Consider the following 22,361-nt stretch of genomic DNA (forward strand, 5'->3'; position numbering starts at 1 on the left):
TCTACATAAAGAAACTACAGCTCAAAGATGTTTAGTAAAAGCTAATGAGAGTCAGAGCCAAAGGTTGACTATTTGAATAAAAGTTGAATCAAACAGCATAAAATTAAAACTGCATTGTGTAGTCTGGAATAAAGATGCCAGGGGACAGTTTGAGTGTGGCTATTAGGGGTTACCAGAGGGTGGAATGTGTCTCACCAATTACCGCATAGCCTCCGGGTAGGATCTTGTAGATGATGTCATCAAATAGGATACCATCAGGGAATAGCATGGCCATGATCTCTCCTACCAGCCTCCCAAATGCAGCTCCTAGAGGAAAGATAAAAGGAAGAAAATCCACTTCCTTATCCTCTATATTTCAGAGCCAATCCCTCCTTGTCCTTGTGCCCTAAGACCAAATACAAGCCCCTAGCATTCCAGGCTTCCTTAATTTCCCAGTACCCTAGACTGCAGCTATCAGCAAGATCCCAGGTTTCCCTTCAGAACTTACCTAGCACAAACACAGGCATGAAGCCTCCGCAGGGTATAGGCATAGTGGTGGCCACGATGGACATCCAGAACTGGGGTAAAAAGAGGTATCAGGACACCCTCTCAACTCTGCCCAATACACATGCACATACTGCACGTCCTTCCCACTTCCAACCCTCCTTCTTGCTTCAAGGGTCACAGAAACCCTGGGGTAGCTAATCCTTCTGGAAAAACCATCTTGTCTGCATCTTTCCTTCGGAACCGGAAACGTGGAGTGCTTGCTTAGGCTAAGAGACCACCAAAGACAACGCTGTAAGAAAGTTCCTCCTGATGGTTAACCCAAATCGTTCCTACTTGGAATGACTATATTTGCCTTTAAACAATATAGAACAGGGGGTGGAGCCCCTGGGGACTCCTGTCACTGCTGCAGAAGGGTCCTAGCTTATACCATACCACCTAGCCCAAAAAGGTTACCTCAGCAAAACAGCCTGAAACTCCTGAAGCTGAAGAATATCTTTTCCTGGTCAGATTATGTTTCTGAGGAACAGCCAAGCTCTAAGTTGCAGACACCTTAAAGTCTTAATGACTTATTATGTGACTAATTTAGCTTTGATATAGTCATTTACAGACCCATTTATGTGGCAAATCTCACAAGGAAGGCCTAGAGCAAAGACAGTCCTGTCTGAGTCATTTCCTTTAACATCAAATTGCCTTAAAAAGAGGCTCAAAAAATCAGATCTGTCCTGACCATATTGGAAGGGCACATTGAGAAAGCTAGCCAAAGTGCCAGAAAAGATCTTGAAGGCCAATTTTGTCAGGTAGTATTCCAACAGAAACTGGGACAGTTTTAGCAGAAATAATATGTACATTCTGTGGCAAAGAATGTGGAAGAATTGAGAAATAGAGTGAAGAAAGGAGTATTGGTTGAACTTTTGAAATATCTGCAGAAGAAATAACAATATGAGATACAGCATGTAAAATTAAGAAATAGGTTTACATATCACTTCCAAAATAAGTAAGCCAATCTTACAAAAGAATCTCAAACTCATGTGATGAAGGATGGTAGTAACTAAATCAGACCAAATTGCCAGGATCAAAATATTTATGATTGAAAATCTGTACTAAGTGCATTGTAAGCTAATGAGAAATAACATTTCTTACTATTCTGAACCTTAGAAAGATTCTCTTGAGCCAGGACTGATGTCAAGAGGCCATGACCAAGGCTCTGAGAAGGCTTCATCCTTGACTCTGAGATGAGGCAAAATGCATACTTCTTCATGTCAGATATGGCCATGTAAAATAGTTGAGAATGGCAAAGTCAAATGTACAAAGGAACAGAATATAGACTGAGAAAGTCTCCAGTATAAAGCAGCCATGTATCTTGTTTTCTCTGTCTGTCTTCAGTGTTGGACTGGTGCTCATCAATGTAGGTAGGTCACTGGAGAGAGCGGGAGGGAGGGAGAGAGGGAGGGAAGGAAGGAAGGAAGGAAGGAAGGAAGGAAGGAAGGAAGGAAGGAAGAAAAAGAAAGAAAGAAAGAAAGAAAGAAAGAAAGAAAGAAGAAAAAAAGAAAGAAAGAAAGAAAGAAAGAGAAAGAAAGAAAAGAAAAGAAAAGAAAAGAAAAAAGAAAAGAAAAGAAAAGAAAAGAAAAGAAAAGAAAAGAAAAGAAAAGAAGCTCTAAGAAAGAGCTTAGTCAGTGTCCATGCAACACAGAAAAGGCTTCTCAGAGTTCCTATTTGCTGAAACACCCAACAGAAATGCTTGTTGAGGAATTTGTTGAAACTGCAGATGACCAGACACCATGTCAGTCTCTGTGGACAAGGAGTTCTAAGCGCTTAAAGCTTACTTAACCTTCGCAAATGATTCTGACATGTAACAATTGGAGATCCCTTGAACTATTCTGTACCATCTCTTTGGAATAAGCACGGGAAAGCTTTATGGGATTTTGTAGGCTCGGGTTAATCTGAAAGCTCCAGTAATACAGTTTATAGGTGGCTGATAGGTGTGATTTCCGAGGATGAACTTTGGATTATCTCCCAAGATAAGTGTAAGAACAGATGAGGATCAGAGGACACTGAAGTGATCAACTCCTAAAGACAAAGAATGACACATGAGGTTAGCAAACTTTTTGATCTATTAGCACATGAAAGAAAAGATACAGAAGCAATGTAAATAATGTAGAACACAAATAACTCCGAAGAATTTAAACACCCAATTCTAAAGGACTGGGAAACTAGAGACCCATCATGAGAGATTCCATTCTATTTAGAACCTTCACAAGAAGAAGTGCTATGGAGAATTCTACAGAGCCTCAGGCTATGCTGATCAGTGACACTAGGTAATGATACTTATTAAAAAGGGAAACCAGGAAGTTGTAATTTTATTCACACCCATTGTAGGAGCTGCTGACTACAACCTGATAAGATTGAGGAAGATGGACGTCCCCTTCATCAATACCTGAGGACGTCATCTGCCCGTACGGATATAGCCAGAAGCCCACACAAGCTAAATTTCAAATCAGACTGTGGAAAAATAGTTATAGTCACTTTCATATTCTAATTTGGTTATGTAGCCTATAACCTACACTTAGGAATAAATAAAGGGATGGATGTGTGTATGTTCCAATAAGAGAAAAGTGAAAATGCTGGAAGCAGTGTTAATCAGACAATATCATGGATTTATAGCAATGAGTGGTGTTATGTTTACAAATATTATGGAATGGCATAGGCCTGCTGCACACTGTGGGACTTGAAATATAGCTCAGGAGATATGTGAGTTTCTTCCCTTGTTATGTTATGACATAAACATTATCAAGGTTGTAATTCAGTGAGAAATTAGTAATAGTGACATAAAATTGAGTCCTGCTATATAATCTGTGTAGGCTTCTGAGAATAAACTTTAATCTGTGAAGTCGAATACATATATATACTTGGGAATCTGGGAGAGTGAGGTGAGGTGTGGGGGAAATGTTGAAAAATATATGGTATTTTGTTTCCACAAAACTTTGCAAAAGCTTGACATTTTAAAAGTATGTATGATCCCCCAGTTTCTATATAGTTTAGTCTAGAGGAATATCATCCTGATATTTGGAAAACATAATCATTATCCTTGAGCAATAAATTCTGAGATGTTATCAAAACTTGGAACAGGTTTCTTACAGGAAGTTCAGAGAAGATGAACTCTGCATTGAAAGTCCAAAAGTCAAATCCCTAACAAGACACTGAGGACTTATTTATGATAAAACTATCAAATCTTTTGAAAGAAGAAATAAAAAAGACCTAATTAATAAAGTAGGTGTACAAAATACAGAAGCTGTTGACCCACTGAACCCACACGGAGTGGAATGAGAAAGAACATGCACAGACACAGCTTCCAGAAACCCAGAGCAAATCCTGAGAATGTAAATCACAGAGTTGGAACCTGGCGTGTCAAGCACCTACTGTCTTTAATCACAGGATCCTTAACAAGTACATTAAAGGAGCAGCAAAAAATAAAGACATTTTTTCAACTATAAGCATGGATTTGCCAAAGATTAATAACCAAATATTATATATTTGGCACATGGTAGGTGTGTAAAAACATTAATGGATAAATGAACCCACTACAGCTATTATAATGTAAATATAACTTAGTGACTCATATTCTGGGAAAATATAGATTCACAGCAAGTATCACGAATAAGTGAGTAGCAAGGAATTCAAAAGCATGAAAGATCAGTGTGGACAGACTTTTTAATGAGAACCCAGCATACAGAGGAAAATGTTAGATCATTCAGGCAAGACATAGCATTAATAATAAGGCAATCACTGAAAAAGAAAAGAAAAAGAAAAAACAGCAATTGTAATAGATGTCACAACTGGGGGGTGGAAATGAGAATGTCTTTGTATAAAGCAATGATTGAGAAGTCTATGAAGACATGGTCTTCAATGGGCAGACATGGAAGAGACAGGCTTTGGTCTCCTAATTGAAATGAGGAGAAAATGGCTTGAAAGTGGCAAAATCCTCATGGCCTCACTATCAAAATAGGAACAAAACGCATATAAAAATTACTTATAGGGCTGGGGAGGTAGCTCAGTTGGTTAAGTGTCAGACTCTTGATTTTGGCCTAGGTCATGATCTCAGGGTCGTGGGATTAAGCTCGGTGTTGGGCTCCATGGTCAGCAGGGAGTCTGCTTAAGATTCTCTCTCTCTCTCTTTCTTCCTCTGCCCCTCCCCATGCTCATGTGCTCTCTCTAAATAAATAGATAAATAAAATCTTTAAAAAATTATTTATAGTCACTAGTTAAATATTTTAGTTAAATATTTTTATCTCTTTTGCAATTCCAGAAAAGAGATTGCTCACTAGATGGGGAAAAAATGGATATGAAAATCATCTAAAAATGGATAATGGGATACATGGAGACTGGAGTTCCTAATCATCTAATATGTGAGGGGATTTGGTTAATTTATCTCAGGTGTTGACACAGTTACCTATACTGCTCAGCCCTGTTTCATCCTTGTTTACTAGGCTGCTGTGATGTCTTAATCATTTTGCAAGTAGAACTTTTAGCAGGCTGATGGTAATTATGGCAATATTGCTAAGTTGACATGAATGAGCAATTAATCCAGATATTGGCTCGCTTCTATAGGCGAGCTATTTCTCTTTAGGTTGGACGAAGCCCCAGTGAAGTTGTACCCTCTCCTACTCTATGCAAACTGTGTGTTTCAGTTCGAAAATGGACAGAAGCTGAAGGGGTCAGGAGTTCAAGGAGGGGTACCTTCATGATAAAGAAGAGGAAGATGATGATGATCACGTTGACCCGTGGGTGGATCCACACAGCCGACCGGCCCAGGCTTTCAGGGTCACCCACATGCTTTACCCATGTGTTATTGTCGAATAGGGTGCTGATGGCTTCACGAGGCATCAGCTGTGAGAGGAGGAAGCAAAGGGGGCAAGTCTCCAACGACATCTGGTACTAGCGCTTTGTACAGAACTGATTCATTGTTCAGGGGGCTCAGTCTCATTGCTCAAGGGGCTCTCCTGTTCTTCTCTCAGGGAGTTTCTATCCTTGGGCAAAAGTACCTGTGCTCAGAGACCTGAGGGACGTCTGTGCTATGGCCCGGCCCTGGCTGAGTCCCTCGGACCTGACCCACCCCCCTACCCCGGATTCCTTGGAGCTCACCTCTCCAGCCATGAATTGGCCTATTCCTGGCGGAAAGGTGAATGAGGCTATGATGAAGGTAACTATTCCAGGATACAGCAGGCGGCTGAAAAGAAACAGATTTGAGCCCCCCCAAGTTAGTCTCAGTGCACACCACCCTGGGCCGATAAGCTTGGCCTCAGTAGCGCACTGCAGCCTCAGCTCTTTAAACATAGAATGTTCTTGCCACCAAAAAGCAACCTTTCAGGGGAAGACCACGCCACTTGCTCCCTATGTGGAATATCCAGACTTCTATATTTCATTGCAAGCCTCCTAAAGGGATGGATGGCCTTTGACAAAGATTCAAAGGGAGGGGCTCAAGGAGAAAGCAGAAAAGAAATGGGTAGGACACAGAAGGGTGGTGACTCACTGCTTCGCCAGAAATTGGCTGAGGGCCTTGTGCTTTCGGACACCGAGCATGACTTGGCGATGCAGGTACACAAACACGGCTCCCAGGAAGCCACAGCAAATCCTGAGGGCATAAGTTATAGGGCAGTGAAACCCACTTCCTGGACCTGTTCCTGATGGGGAAATGAATACCCCGTGTCCCCCCTCCCCTGCTGCCCTCCTGCTCCAGCAATTCGCATTTATCCACACCTGCCCCACCTTCTTCCAGTCCAAAGCCACCTCTGCCCACCCTGAGCAGCCCACCCTACTGACCCGATGATGGCGAAGGCTGGGAGTTCCTGCAGGTCAAAGGGGAAATCCATTCGGAAATTGGTTCTGAAGAGAGCAGTGATGGTGACTATGGGATGGAAAGGCCAGGCATCATGGTGGGAGCGCCACAGAAACCCAAGGGGAACTCCTTCCTTCCACCAAGGCCACCGACTCCTCTTCCACTGAGCTTCCAGTTTTTATGCTTGAACACTGCCCTCCTACTCCTAGACCTATATATTTGCCCTATAGCCTTGGGCTTTGGGCTCACTTCCCAAATAATGCCATCCGTTCCTTTCCTCCATGCCCCATTACCGGCCTCCCTGTGTCACTCCCAGCCCAGGAAGCCCTGTTACCAGCGTCCTTGTTCCACACGGCCAGCACGCGGAAAACAAAGGCACTGAACGTGGCTGCAAAGAATCCTCGCCAGTAGTTCCGCACAGCAAAGTATGTAGAGGTGACCTCGATGCTGAACAACACTCCTGCAGGGGCACGGAGGTTGTCAGGTGCAGAGGAAAGTGAAAGGTTCTTCCTCACACTCCCACCCTGCAGCCCTCAGGTGCTTTTGCTCAAACCTGAATCATGAGGGGAGCAGTAGTGGGAAGTAATGGTCTCCTGTAACCTCATGCTCTAAACCATACACTTGCTGATGCTGGCGGTTGTCTGTGGTCCAACAAGATACAGAGAGGAGCACCGGGGGTGGGGGGTGAGGGGTCCTCAACCCACAATCCAGAAGGATCAGGTGGTCCTGCCCTCTCCCTCCCTTAGAAAATAGGGGTGGGTGGGATTCACAATTGTCTGGTATCCATAGACATGCGAGTTGCTGCCGAGAAGTTGTGAGAGAGAACCTTCCCAGAGCAGGTGCTCAGCGGAGTTGCAAGGGCAGAGTTCAGGATTAGTAGGGACTCTACTTCACATTCCCTTCAATCTCACCTCCCTCCTCCCGTGCACCATGTACCTTAGGGCAGCTTTATAAGGATCAAATAAGCAAAACGAACATGAAAAGGCTTCACAAAGGCCGACAATACTCAGTATTCCAAGAAAAGAAAGCAGAGGATGCACTCGGAGTTTTAAAAAAATTTATCAAAAACCCCTTCTTAAAAGAACCAAAGCAAGGGGGAAACCCAAGAGGCTAGAAGGTAAAAACAATTTGGTTAAGAAAGGTGGGTGAGGTGGACGGAAAGTCCTAAAGAGTATTGTTCCTGAGAGCAAAGGGTGCAGCGGAACACAAGGAGGTGGATATGCACACCCACAGCGAGCCCTGGTAGGGGCCAAGTAAGGAATGCTAATGAGGGCGTAAAGCAAGATTCCAGAGATGGCAGAGAAAGTTACCTTTGAACATATTAAGAATAAGGGAGTGGACTTTGATTAGATACAAGGTAAAAAGTGATGACAAAAGGACCTAGTTAAGCCTCATCTTTATCAAAAGTGAGGAGAAACCAGGGAACTGCAGCGTACAATCCGCTGAATGGAGAAGAGGCCTGGCCCCATGAGAGACCAGGAATGGTTGAGGTCTGTCTCCCCGGTTCTCCCCACGGTAGACGGTTGCTGGCCTGCTGGAAATGCCCACCTGCTCCAGCCTCCCCCTTGGGTAGCATCTCACACCCCAGCCCTTTTTCCTTCCCTGTTCTGTAATCAAAGTCACCTCTCTTGGATCCCTCAGGACATGCCCCCTCTATTTCACAGGTGACAGTCGCAGGAGGTCACTTGCACCAAGGGGTGGTGGCCCAACTGTTACTCCCTCACAGAGCAGCTGCAGCACTTGGCCGAAGGTCCCTAGTGGTCAGCTCAAATGCCAGCCTCTCTAGAAAGGCATTCCCAGGGCCCTCTGGGCAAGTAGAAACAGCCCCTCTCTCATCTTCCTGTCTCAGAATTTTGGACTATTTGAGCACTTGCCACTTGCAGACATAGTTATTTATTTGCATGTCCAAGATCCCCCTAGGATCGAAAATTCCTTGGAACCCACCACCACCTCCTGCCATGCCTGGTACATTGTCGGGGCCTATGGTCTCTTCTGTGGATGGAGAGAAGAAGGAAGGAGAGCAAAAGAGGACAGAACGGATGATATTTCAGAAAGGAGAGTGAGGGACGGGGGAATTTGGGGCAGAGAGAGCTGCCAGCTACCCCTTCTGCCCCTGCGCCTCAAATCACATCAGGTTAGGTGCCTGCCTCCTGGAGCTAAAAGGAGGATTTGACACAGTGGGGAAGCAGGTGGAGCCAGTCTCTCTCCTTTTCTTTACTAGTAATAAAACCAAAGTCAGCTTTGATGTGTTGGGGTGTAAGCTATCCAACTTATGAATATTTTACAACCATTTTTTGAAACCCTAGGCTAGATTTTCTTTCCTACAAGGTGGTTCTGGGATGCTTTCCCTAGCAGTCTGTCACTGTATGCTCAGGAACGAGAACTGATTTTAATATTAGCCTGAGCCAAACAGAAAATGTGCTGCTAAAAGCAAACAAAGCATTACAAACACAAACAGCTTTTGAAAACTCTCTGGTCTTTGAGGTTCAATACTACTGCTCTCTTCTGCCCCCCTGGATGTTCTCTGTTCTTCGGCTCTGGCTCCTTTGTCTCGGTTCAGGCCAGGGCTCTGTGCTTGGCGTCCTGCTGTTGCTACTCACAGATGCACCCTCTCAATTCCATTAATGCCCGTGGCTTCAACTGCCATTACATGCTACTGGTTAGCAAAGCGTTCTTTTCAGCTCGGGCCTGAACTTCAGACTCTGGCTCCAGCTGTCTATTTGGTATCACTTGGACACTCCACAGGAACTTCAAACTCAGCATATTTAAAATAAAATTGGGGGCATCTCTGTGGCTCAGTTGGGTAAACACCTGACTCTTGATTCATGGTTTCAGCTCAGGTCATGATCTCCTGGGTCAAGGGATCGAACTCAGAGCTCAGCTTGAAGATTCTCTCCCTCTGCCCCTCCACCCGCTTACCCATTCTCTTTCTCTGAAATAAATAAATCTTAAAAAAAAAAAAAAGTAAAATTGATTAACTCCTTGGGACCTGTTTCACTTCCTATATTCCTTGTCTTGCTTACTTGCACTGCTGTCCACCCAATTTTCTTTGAAATAAACTTTGGGAGCAGGCCCAAATTCCTCTTCCTCTCTCATCCTTTGTAACCCCGCAAAAAAACAACCTCCAGATCCTGTCAATTTTAATTTTACTTCCCATCACCTTTACGCATCATCCTCTTCTCGTGCTCTCTCTCTCTCTCTTCTGCCTCAATCCAGTTCAATCTCTCATCATCTAGCATCAGGGCTACGACAATAGTCTTCTTGTTAATCTTGGATGAATGCTGTTAATCCACGGGCCAGTTCTATTGCACACACCTCTGCCAAAGGGATTGGATGAACGTGCACAGCTTGTTGTGTCACTTCCTTGTTCAGAACTCTTCCATGGCTCCCCTTCACCCATGACAGCATTTCCCAAGTCCATCTGTGAGATACTATGGGTGTCATGGAAAGTTCCTTGCAATGAGGATTCTGTGGGAAACGCTGTATTTGAGCTACAGTTTGCATATTCACGATGCCTGCCAGCATATCCGACATTCTGATAACTTCTCCAGTTTAATAAAACTATCTGCTTAACACAGTATTTTCAAACTTATTTGACTTTGGGACCCTTTTCAAATGTTACAGCTATTAATACTGTCAAGAACTATGTTCTGTAAAACACATTTGGACATATTCTAGTCTGGAGAATAGAACCTACATTCTTATGCATGGCCGCTGAGGATCTTAATGAAGCAGCCCCATTTCCCCGTCCAGACTCATTCCAGTTCCCCTGTATCCTCTTGAAACTCCCTCATCTGTGGTTAGAGCCCCCAGATCTTGATTACTTGATTGCTGTTCCTTCCATCCAGAGTACCCTGTCCTCATAGTCTTCCTTGCGCTCTGCTCAAGATGCCATTGAGACACCTCTTTGAGTGGGCCATGAGGATGGGTTTATCTGCTCGTCAACCCTTTCAGCTGTGAGCATCTGAGAGCACAGGATCCAGAGCAGCATCCAGAGAGCACACGATGCAAGCAAAAGCATGCTTGTCCTTTTAGCAGAATGTTGAAGCAGATTTCTTTCCTTGGTGTAAGGAATTATGAGTTGGCACCTGGGTGGCTCAGTTGGTTAAGCATCTGCCTTTGGCTCAGGCCATGATCTCAGGGTCCTGGGATCAAGAGTGGGCATGCAGCTTCCTGCTCAGCAGGGAGCCTTCTCTCTGTCCTCCCCACCCCCCCTTCACTCATGTTTTCTTTTTCTCTCAAATAAATAAAAAATCTTAACAACAACAGCAAAAGATTTGGTTACATAGTGAATAATTTTGTTTCAGAATTATTCTATGTTCATAAAAAAAAGAAAAACAATCAAATAAAGCTACCTGCCAGGACATTTATTACTTGCACTCAGTAGAAACATCCTGAAAATGGCATTGTAACTTTTCAATACCAAACTTTTTCTCGCATCAAGAGGCACATTTTATCTGTAACTCTCTTATCTTTCCTATATTCTACATTGGACCAAGATAAACCTTTGTTGTTCATCCTACAAATTCTAGTTTTATGCAAAAAAATACAGATTTTCTTCATTTTTAAAAGAATCTGGCTGATTAAATACAAAAATTCTAAAAGTCTGCCTGTCTAAAAATGTTTTTTAGGTCTTCTGGATTTGTTAGGTGAAAAGAGTGAGTAAAGGTGAAAGTGGTTATGAATGTAAGTGTGAGCATCTACCGTGTACAGAAATTCAAACACAGCCCTCATTCACGGGGACTAGTGGCCTTAATGACAAGAGCTGATGGCAAAAGTGCAGGCAGGATGCTAGCTGATATGTGTGCCAACCTGGTCTCCTTGAGCTGTGCGTGCTGGCACAGCATCAGGACAAGCGAGCAGGACCCACTTCCATCCCCTCTGAATGCTCATCCCCGTGTCTTTCCTGAGCCAAGTCACTGAGCACCCCTCTACAAAGGGACTGATGACATTTTCATAATCGAAAATCGAAAGACACATCTAACTGCAGGTGTGTTTAAGGAGCATAGGCTTTTCCTGCAATGCTATTTCCCCACTTGTCAACTTGATGTCCTTTTTGTCAGCAATGAATCCAATGAATGACCCAGGCAATCTCTGTGCTCCCCGACCCACCGTGTTCATCTTGTTAGAACTCAAACTAAGTTGTAAACAAACAGGTACCACTGCTTTCTCTGTCTGGGGCCATTTATTACTATCCCAGGGCAAAGGCGGCAGACTGAAAAGCCACCCTTTGCCTTACACATGCAGAAAGAGTTAACCTCAGGTTTGAGCTGCCATCAGGGAGCTGCGGGCTTTAACTCTCATCCAGAGCCCTCGTGAAAGCTGACCATTAGTCTAAGTAAGGTTCAGCTACACCTCTGTGCTCTGATAACACAACGGAAGTTTTCCCTTGGAGAATAAACTATGTAGAGTCTCCTGTAGAAGACGTAGTAAGTGGAGGAGGGCAAACGTCCGACAATATCGACAGGCTTTATTTAATACACGTGGGGGAACTGGGGAGGCTGCCTGGGTTTTCATTCCTGGCTCTACCCCTTGCTCGAGTCACTTACCCTCTCTGTAATCTCTTTTCTCCTCCCTCTCTGTGCTGTCGGTCTCGTACAGCTTTTAGGAGGAATGAATGTAGAGTGCTTAGTATATCACCAGCACATAGTAAATGCTCACTAAAAACTTGCTATTCTTGTTATACTTTCGTTGTAACTGGTAATATCACACTTGGGGATGCTGACAAAACCTGGCTGGGGAGCAAGCCCAAGCAGCGGACTGATGTAGAAGGGGTAAATCACTTGCCTCCAAGTGGCGTCCCAAAACAACAGCCAACTCCTACAGCACAGCCCACCGTCAGCATGTCAGTGTAATAGTATGGCTGCTACTAGGGGAGAGAGAGACAGAGAGATGGGAGGGGCAGGGAAGGGAGGCAGAGAGGAATGGAGAACAAGCAAGGGTGGGGAATAAGGCAGGAGAGGCTTCAGTCACAGGGAATCACAGTGTCCCCTCTCCCCCAGTGATTCCCAGGCCAAGAGAAACTCAGTTAGTTTGGCAAACATGAAGTGACCTCACAGCGAAAGGCCAAACATAGAATATGAAATGGAAGATAAATATATGGAAGGCAGGTAAGCCAACATGTGATCATCAGAGAGGGGCTGGAGATGGAGACAACCCGGGCAAGAAGTGTCAGTAGCAAGAGAAACAGGAAGGACTTCAGACAAACAGTACCAATAAAGCCTGCATAAAATAGCTGCCAGCTGCAAAGGAGCACATAGCCCTTTGGCAGAAAAGTAGGGGCGCCTGCAAACCAGGGGCTATGATCCAGGCCCCCCCACCAGTCGCTTTGGCCAGCACCCTCTCCACCCCAAAGCTCAGGCAGCTACTCAAACCCCCTTCTAATTCATGCTCGCAATGGGGATAGGGAGGAAGTGGGACTTGCCTCCGACAGGGGCTGCAAAGCAGCATCCCACGCCCACCGCGCAGGCCGACACCAGGAGATCAAGCTGCCCAGACGCGGTCTGCAACAGAGAAGCACGCGGGACAAGGAGGGCAGAGGGCTGGGGCCGGCAGCTGTGCTCAGGAGGGGTGGGGTGGGGGGCCAGGAAGACACAGGGATGGGGGGCAGTGCGGAGTGAAGTGCGGAGGGGCTTTGATACAGGGCAGCAGAGGAACTGGCCAGGGCGCAGGGGCACAGATCCAGAAGGGATGGGTGGCATTGTGTGGCTGGGGTAGACGGGTGGGAGGACGTGTGGGGAGAATGAGGGAGCGTGGGTTAGCGCAGTGCCTCACTCCAGCATCACGGCCAGCCCAGAGCAAAGGCAGCCCTCCCGACACCCTGAACACACACAGCCCCTCCCTCATTTTACTTTCTCAACCTTACCTCATAGACCCCACAGAACATGGACATAAACTTGCTGAGGACCGCAGCACAGATGCTGGCGATGTGGACGAAAGGGCCCTGGGAGACAGAAGGAGGGGGAGGGGTCAGGGGCCCCCCTGGGAGGCTGTGTGGCATTCTGTGGACAAGCCTTCTGGCTCCTGGCACTGAAGCTAGGTGCTAGAAGTACAGTGAGCAAGACAGAGGGTCTTTGGGGGAGCTCCATCCCAGAGAGGAAGGGAGGAAATTGCCAGCGTTTCAGGGATGCTATGGGGAGGAGATGAGGAAGGGTGAGGGGTGGAGGAGGCAGGACAGACGGGGGTGCGGTGGTTGTCCTGAGAAGGTGCTTCGGCCGTCACCACTGTGTGGTGTCTCTACCTACATGAGGGAGTGAGCCACGTGGGTGTCAGGAGGAAGAATGTTCTGGGCTGAGGGAACAGCAAGTGCAGGAGCCCTGGAACAGAATCAGCTTATGGGGTTGAGGGACAGGAAGAGCTGTAACCCAAGCACAGTCTTTCTGGAGGGCAGAAGACCAGACAGAGAGAGAATCCAGATCACCACAGGTCTCCCAGACCCCAGTAAGAAGTCTGGATTTTATTTCAAGAAGTCTAGAAAGCCATTAGAAATTCTTGAGCAGGCGTCAGCCAGCACTGATTGCATTTTGAAAGGAGGCCTCTGGCTGCTGTGTGGATTCCTGATTGTAGCAGGGCAAGAATGCTTAGGAGTGTAACCTTGAAAAAAAGCACAGCCTCTTTCTGGGTCTTGACTTTCACGTATTGAAACAAAGAAACTGGTCTGGAGTATCTCCAAAGTAGTGGTCCTCCACCGGGGAAGACACCCTCCACCCCCATCTGTGGGGGGACATTTGCCAATGTCTGGAGACATTCTGATTGTCAAAACTGGGGACGCCAGCAGCCGGGGGAGGGGGGGTGCGGGGCAGGCTCAGCAGTTTAGTGCCTGCCTTCGGCCCAGGGCCTGATCCTAGAGACCCAGGATCGAGTCCCATGTCGGGCTCCCTGCGTGGAGCCTGCTTCTCCTTCTGCCTATGTCTCTGCCTCTCTCTCTCTTTCTCTGTGTTTGTCATGAATAAATAAATAAAATCTTAAAAAAAAAAAAACTGGGGACGCTGCTGGCATCTAAGGGGTAGAGGCCAGAGGTGCTGCTAAACCTCTGACAATGCACAGGGCAGACGCTCAGGACCAAGAATTATCCAGCCCAAGGTGTCAACAGTTCCCTGGGCGGGGAGACTGCCTTCCCTTCCCAGGTATTTACTTCCCCTCCCTACTGGCCCTGGGCCCCTCCCCAGCTCTTCCGGGGCTCAGTGCTGCCCTCTCCCGGAGCATCGCTGGACCTACCTCCTTCCCCACAGGAATGCCACTGCCCAGCCCCGCAGTCAGGGCCACAACCTTGGCCACAAAGGCCTTGAGGGTGAGATATTCCTTCAGGATGACCCCACGGAGTATTGTCTTCATTTCAGGGATCCCAGAGCCTAGAAGCGTCAGAGAACGATTATGTACAGCTTCCCGCTAGAGGTTCAAAGGGAGGTGAACATCCAGACAGTGGACATGGTGATGCGGTGGGTGGGGGAAGAGGCAGTGTTGGGGACTGATGGAAAAGCAGGGAAGTGGGCTGTTAGTAGGGCCAGGTGAGAGAGGAAGCGGACTGGAAGGATCTGCAGGGCAACAAGGTTATGTTGACAACATGACAAGATGGGGGTAGGATGGGGGGGCAGTTCTCACCAACAGCCTGGGGAGAGATGAGGTGGCAAAAGACAGCACTGAAGAGGATGAGAGTTAGCGGGAAGGTGACCCAGACCAGGTACTGCAGAGGCAGGTTGGGCTGCATCTGGTAGTAGCTCCACTTGTAGGCTGTAGAGACAGGGGCGTAGGCTCAGTCCCGGTGTGGCTGGGATGTCGCTGCCCCCCACCCCAACAGCCACAGCACACCCGGGTGCTGTGAATGTCCTCATGCCCTCGCAATCCCGAGCGACCTCACAAGATGGTACTGCTCTCATTGCACACAGGCAACCTGAGTTGTAGGAGGTGACGTGACCTGTACACGTTCCCATCATTTGTAGAGTCTGTGCCAGTGCTGCCAACCCCACTGGAACAGGCACCCTGTCAGGGCTGTCCCGGTTTGCCCCAAAACTGAGGGGTACCTGGGCCTTGGGGTGGTCAGAGCCCAAACCAGACAAACCCTGGGAAAATTGGCCACCGGGTTAGAGGGGTGCCCTCAGCTTGGATGGCAGCAGGTGAAGGGGCAGGAGAAATGGATCTGGGTCTGGGTCTGGTCTCATCCTGGGCCAGATCTCCTCTGGGCAACACCCTCCTCCCCAGATGCACCCCACTCATCCTAGGTAGGAACTTGAGAAACAGCCGCCGCCGTGTGGGGAGAGGCTGAGGGTGAAGGGCCGAGGTAAACCTACCCTGAAGGCTTTTGGCACTGACATAATCCATGCTCCAGCTAACCAGGGCCATAAGCAGTCCCAGGAGCACCAGAAAGATCCAGTCTTCTCCTAACTTTCTTCTCACCACATGTCCCAGGCGGCGGACACAGCCTGGGAAGAGGGAGGAGCAAAGAAGAGCAGCCAACCAGTCACTCCTCTGGGCTCTGACTGGGGAAGGAGGGGAGGAGCTGGGCCCCGGGGTCTTGCTCTAGGCTCCTTCACGGAGCTTCTTTTCACCACTCTGCCAGCTGCTGCCCTTGCCCCTTCCAAAGCACCCAGTCCAGTTTCCCACGGGATACCTGAATGCCTTCTAAAACTCTTGTTTCCTGGGGGTGGGTGGGAGGGAGAGGAGGCAGGTGCCTTTCCTTAATGCTTGGAGGACTTCAGTGTGGATGTGCAGAGGGTGGAAGGCAGGCTATATGCAACGGGACACCCCAGTTATTCTCCTAAGCCCTGCACTGCCTTCCATCCCAGATCCCTTTATCCCTCAGGCCCTGTCACCTTGACATTTAGAATAGTGATCCTCATCCTTGCTGTCCATGCTTTCACTGGAGCCCATCTTCTTGGACATCCCTGTATCCTGCTCCTTGTCTGAGAATTGCTGTTTGTAATGGCCATAGATCTGGACACAGAGAGAATGGGAAATGTCTGCTTTGCTGGACTTAACAGGAATAGACAGAGGGAAGCACATAGACCCACAGGAAAAACAAGCAACTTTTTAAACTGGGTGTTGAGAGCCTCACATAGGGCCACCCTGGGGGCTGTCCCCGCCCTGAGCTCTCTGCCTGCATGCTTCCGCTCTTTACCTCTTAACCTACCCACCTTTTTTTTTTTTTTTAAATATTTTATTTATTTATTTATTTATTTATTTATTTGTTTATTTATTTATTTATTTATTTATTTATTCATGAGAGACACACACAGAGAGAGGCAGAGACACAGGCAGAGGGAGAAGCAGGCTCCAGGCCGGGAGCCTGATGTGGGACTCGATCCCGGGACCCCAGGATCATGCCCTGAGCCAAAGGCAGGCACTAAACCACTGAGCCACCCAGGGATCCCCTACCCACCTGTCTTCACCCTCACCCCATCCAGACCCATCTTGGTCGAAGGAGGTCAGTTTCTACTCTGACAGAGAGACACAGGAACTCTGCTAAGACTGGACATCAGTGTCAATGAGGTGTTTATGTGTGACTCAGCTAACCGTGTCTCAACCTCTGTCCCTCTAATATCCCAGCCACCCCCTCCTCTGCCCTGGCCTGCCTCCTAGGAGGGCTGACATGGACCACCGAGCACAGACTAGCAGGTGACTCTGGGTTTCTCTGTCTTGGTGTGTCTGAGATGCTCTGGCAAGCTCAGAGAAAGCCCATCCTCTTTGCCTCCCTATGCGCGTGTGCACACACAGAAACCAGTCCCAGTAAGGGACTTCCCAGGGCAGGATACCTAGAGGCTCATGTGAGCAGGGCAGAGGAGCACCCCTCCAGTCTGGCAGCTCTCTGCTCCCATCCCTGCAGGGAGCACGTATATTTGGGGTAGGGGGAGCAGAGGCTCTCAACTGCTTTTACTCTGTGTCCTCCCCGCCCCCGCCCTCCCCCAGCCCACACTCTAGCTCCGTCCTCTCGGGCCAGGGTCAGGCCAGGTCGTGTTGCTGGTTCTGGGAGAGCCTGGGTAGGAGAGATCTGATTTCACAATATGAGCAGCAGAGTTTACGCCCCAGTTCTGGACAGGCACACACTGACTGCCCGGCTCACGGCTGCTTCGTCTTCTGGGGTGAGGTTAGTGACCGAGGGAGGCCGTGTGTCCCTCCCTGCCTCACCTGGCCCCAGAGAGCAGACACTACTCCTGCAGCTTAGGGCATGTCCCTCTACCTGCCGTCTCAGCTGTCCTGGCCTCTGGCAGGTGGAGATGAGGAAGGGGGTGCTCCCAAACTGACCCTGGCTGGGAAACCCCCGAAAGAGCCAAACTGGTGCCAGCTGGTTTGGGGCTAAGCACCCCATCAGAGTAGTGTGCTCAAGCCTGAAGGGGATGCTGGGTCTAGGATTCCTGAACAGAAACACCAGCGTGTGGACGAGGAGGGGGCTGGGCCCTGGAAAAATAGCTACACAATGTTGACAAAATACCAGTAACTGTTGAGGCTGGGTAAGGGGTGCTTGGGGATTCATTATACAGCTTTATTTTTAAGTTTGAAATTTTCCATAATAAAAATTAAACATAGAAAACCTGAGGTCCAAACCCTTCTTCATTTTCAGGCCAACTCTACTTCCCAAATTACTTTACCGTTCCTTTCCAACACGAAGCTGCATGCTAGTCTGTCTGCTTTCCTGCCACCAGAAAGTGATTTTTACTCTCGTTTTCACTGTCCCCACCCAGGCAGGTGGGTGAACATAGGTTCGAGGACTGGGGCACAGGCGGTGGGGGGGGGGGGGGTCTTTCTGTCCAGTCCCAGGCCAGGACAGGCCCCCTCTTGCACTCACCATTTCAGCCTCCCCTGATTTTGTATCCCCACCTCCCACTGATTCCCCAGGGTTGCCTCCTCTCAGGGACTGACTGGGACTGCAGTGAGAATCCTACAGATTCCTCCAATGCTGACAACCCCTGTGCAGCCACCCCTCAGTCCCCCCAATTCCCCCACCCCGAGCTAGATCCCCCCCCCCCCCCCAATTACTCCTGGACCCATTGCATCCATCGTTAGCTAAAACACTTTAAACTCTGGCTTCCTGGTCCTGACAGGATCCATCCTGAGACACTTCCCATGCACCCTTCCTCACTGGCCATCACCTGTGCGTCTGTCCATGGCAACCTCAGGGGCTTTCCTTTGACTGTGCCCTCCCAATTTCCCTTTCTTGATGTCTGCAACCCACCAATCCCCACTCCTGAGAGGGGTCATCCCTGGACACCCCCAATGAGCCCCCAAGCCTCTCTCACTGGGAACAGACACTTCTACCTTCCCGGGCGCCTACCACTTAGTAGGCTCTTACTTGATTAATCTTCCCACCCAAAGGTTTGATTACATTTCTTCTGCTCCTTTGACCCCAGTGCATCTTTGATCACTCATACGTAGTTCAGTTAGTTTTCTCCACTTATCCCAGCCTCTTTCTTCTGCCTTCTGCAAGAGTATTCCTTTGTGGGTGTTGTACCAAGGGTCAGGAGGGAGGAATCTGGTGGTGTCTGCGTAGGGCTGAGGGTGGACGAGACAGCTTGCACACACAGAGGCGTGGGCTCCCACGCCAACCACTCCATGCCGGTTATGTAAGCACGAGCTAGTCAAGCATGTGTCATGGTGCCGGTCGCCCCTAGGATTCGGGTGCTCTGTTAGGGTTATATAAAAGTGCATAGGTCTCTCTAGAAGTGCACACTTAGCTGAGCTCAGCCCTTTGAAGGATTTTCATATTTTGAACACATTACCACGTACTTTTTTAAGTTAAAAGGTAACACTTCTGCCACTTTTCACCTAATTCCTCGTTTCCCCCAATCCATCAGACAATTACCTTCTCGACTCCACCACCCCCTCCCCTTCAGACTTTACCTGCGTGGGGCGGGTGTTGGCGCGGGGGCCTGCATCCCTGTGGAGCCTGTGTTGAAGGGCTCCATTCTCGGAGGGCAGTCCGTAGCTGGTGCAGTGTTCAAAAGGCATATACTGGTACTGGGGAGCACTACCCCACCAGCTCTGCTCACCCCCACGCCTCAGGGACTGGGATGGCTGCATGTTCCCTCCCTGGGCCAGGCCTCGGCCTGCTTGCCCCTGTCCACCCCCCAATACAGCTCCTTAAGCCTGTCCTCTTGCCTGTCCCCAAGGCGTCTGGGGCAGCATGCCCACCCCCAGCTATTTATAGCCATCTCTCCGTCACATGACCCCCCCCACTGCCACATCTGATCTGCTTGGGGTCGAAGCAGGTGTGAGAGCAGTGTGGGGGAGGGGTGGGGACGAGAACCTGAGGGACAGCCCCACAGGGAATTCCCTCAGCAGGGCCAGCAGCACTGTCCCCCTCCATCATCACAAGGAGGCTTCCAGGCCGAAGCCACCGGGCCCTCTATAAATACCGCTTAGACCAGGATGGGAAAGCAGCTCAGCATGCTCTCTGATCTGCGTGCTCCCAGCGAGTGTCCCATCCTTCCTTCCATGCATGGAAAGGTGAGAGGTGGGTGCTGGATGGAATGATTCTAAGGTCTGAGGACCCTGGAGGGTAACTCACCGGAGAGAGTAACGGGTGCCTCTCTGCCATCTTCCGCTGTTGGGTTGCTCCCAGCTTGGTATCTTCCCAAGATCGAGTCCTCATTTGTTGGACCAGTTCTCCCAACTCATCCGATTTTCAGTTTTCTCTTCCAGCTTTGCTATTTGTATCTGCCAGAGGCTGCTAATAATGCTTTGGTATCATCTCCTTGACCACACCCTTATTACCCACTGGGTGTGGGAAGCAAGGGTAACAACAGCCTTGAGTTCTGGCCTTTCTCCCACTTCCCAGACAGATACGTCAGTCACATCAGAAGCCTGGACTCTTAGGGAGGGACTGAGCTTCCATTTAGACTGTGGAGCACCTGCCTAGGTCTGTCAGGGCAGGTCAGATAACGGGAGAAGGGGAAGTGGGTCAGGGGCATAGGGGAGAATTGGGGAGAGGGGGTGGCTGGGAAGAGAGTAAGTTTATCTCATTACAAGCCCCACAAACATAAAAGATGACAGGGGAAGTACTCTGCTCTTCTTCCCCTTTTCAGATCAATAATTTTTGGCCAAGGCCAAACTACTCTATCTGGTGTCACATTTTTCTTTTTTTAAACTGACTTTCCTAGGACATTCCTTCCCCTGTGAACTCTTCACCTTAGAAGAAAAGTTACAAACATGAGCCAATGAGTAGTTTAGAATCTGTCACAGTAGGGTCGGCCCCAGAACACTCCAGGTTCACGGACTGCAGAATAGGGACACCATTCGTTTGGTCTACAGTTAAAGCTTCATGTCAGCTAAATGAAACTGTCCAAAGCAGGTGAGATGGATGCCATTAAAAGCAGTTTTTCTGGAGCACCAGGCAGGCTCATTTGATGGAGCATGTGACTCCTGATCTTGGGGTTGTAAGTTCGGGCCCCATGTTGGGTATAGAGGTTACTTTAAAAAATAAATCTTTAAAAAAAAATAAAAGCATGTTTTCAAACATAAATCCTACAGCTTGAAGGCCTATAATCCACCACCACCGATTAAAAACGTGATGGTTTGAGGGACTGAAGGCTGTGACATTCACCTTTTTGGCAGGCAGAACAGATCTAAGGATTAGGTATAAGGTGAAAGGAATACTTTCTTAATTAGAAGGGCAGAGTGACAAAGTGAAAGTAGATTCTTTGGGGGGCTTTGGAAACAGAAAGGTTGTCACCTGTTTGTGGAGTATGGCTCTCCTGAAGGTAGCCAGTTTCTACAGGGACTCGATAACCCCGAGAACACTATTACTATTTCTTTACTATCCCTTAGAAAATCAGGACCTAGTTATGGATTTCAAGATTTGAAGGCAGAGATCAGTGGGTTTGGGAAAATCCTCATTCCACCAACTCAACTAGAAATGCCAGCTGTGATTCTAAACACCAGATACTGAACTTGGGGTCAAGGAAACATATAGCTGCTAATGCTGCAAAGCAAGGATTTGTGAGTAATTATCTTGAGTTTGACATTAGAAATAGTTAAAATCTCATGGGCTACCGTAAGAGAACAAGAAAATAAAATATAAACTATGCCACCCTCCTCCCAACCACCCATGAGTACACTGCTTAGGTTCTTATTTGGAAGACGAGTTTCTGGGGCGTTCTGAAAAACTCTACAACCTGGAAAACAAATTTGTAAGCATACGTGCACTCCATAAGGTATGTATCCTGTGTAAGGTATATATCCTTCTGAGGGCTTAAATAGATAATCTTGAGGTCCGTAACACTAAAAAGTAAAACCTATACACTTATGGAATTGCTATTTGAATGAAGGTTGTAAAAAATGACCATATGGAGCACATGTGTAGGGGAAAGCATGTGTTGGGAGTATAGGTGGGTGTGAACGAGCCAGCCCCTAGGCCTCCCATCAGTTTAAGCATCAACTTTCTGGGTTACACTCTTGTTTTCAGATCTCGTCAAATCTGGCATCCCAGCTCACTGGACAACACGTCACTACACTCTCTTTCAGGGACTTCCAGTTACCACTTTCCCTCTGCACAACCAGCCTAGCGCCAAACTCACAACCACTTACTTTCTAGTTTCAACTAGGCAAGTATGACCCTCTCACCCATACTCTCTAAATGTACTCATGGGAAGTCATTTCTCCTGTATTCTCCATTGGACCCTGCGCCCCCCAGATCTTTACAAATCCCAGTCCCTTCCAAGGCCTACAGAAGGCCTTCCTGGTAGCAGTGGACAAGTCTCTTTCCCTTCTTTTTTTTTTTTTCAAGCATGATACACTTTTTTTGGGGGCCTATTCTCTACCTAACTGGCGCAAAGATGGAATAGTCTTTGGCCTCAGGTTCATTCTCCTAGCTCAATGGGAAACATCTTCTTTTTTTTTTTTCCCCAAGAAGTGCGAAAAAAAGAATCCCATGCTAAGAAGTCACAGAAGCAATATTGTTAGCAAAGCACACACTCAGGCTAACATTTTGTTTCACATCCTGACCTGTTTCTATAAAGGCAGTAACTTAGGGGGCTGTGGTAATAAAAATGGATGCCAAAGACTTACCAGTGTTTGCCCCCACAGTAACCACTGGGTCTGAATGCCTGTTACC

At 47.9% G+C, this 22,361-nt stretch overlaps 1 protein-coding gene across 1 annotated transcript in view; it reads right to left on the reverse strand.

Moving 5' to 3' along the window:
* The window catches only part of CLCN1 (chloride voltage-gated channel 1), a 30,146-nt gene extending 10,721 nt beyond the window's left edge, over positions 1–19,425 (reverse strand). The window contains exons 1-14 of the mRNA XM_026018345.2: positions 19,151–19,425; positions 16,129–16,249; positions 15,607–15,738; positions 14,921–15,049; positions 14,537–14,670; positions 13,185–13,262; positions 12,107–12,185; positions 6,654–6,779; positions 6,304–6,388; positions 6,014–6,115; positions 5,626–5,710; positions 5,221–5,370; positions 488–557; positions 196–306 (exon numbers count right to left, since the gene is read on the reverse strand). Coding sequence (XP_025874130.1) covers positions 196–306; positions 488–557; positions 5,221–5,370; positions 5,626–5,710; positions 6,014–6,115; positions 6,304–6,388; positions 6,654–6,779; positions 12,107–12,185; positions 13,185–13,262; positions 14,537–14,670; positions 14,921–15,049; positions 15,607–15,738; positions 16,129–16,249; positions 19,151–19,330 — 1,582 coding nt within the window. The 5' untranslated portion in view covers positions 19,331–19,425. The remainder of the gene's footprint in view (positions 1–195; positions 307–487; positions 558–5,220; positions 5,371–5,625; positions 5,711–6,013; positions 6,116–6,303; positions 6,389–6,653; positions 6,780–12,106; positions 12,186–13,184; positions 13,263–14,536; positions 14,671–14,920; positions 15,050–15,606; positions 15,739–16,128; positions 16,250–19,150) is intronic.
* Between the last annotated feature and the right edge of the window lie 2,936 nt (positions 19,426–22,361).

This window comes from Vulpes vulpes, chromosome 7 (assembly GCF_048418805.1).
Source record: "Vulpes vulpes isolate BD-2025 chromosome 7, VulVul3, whole genome shotgun sequence".
Taxonomy (NCBI): Eukaryota; Metazoa; Chordata; class Mammalia; order Carnivora; family Canidae; genus Vulpes; species Vulpes vulpes.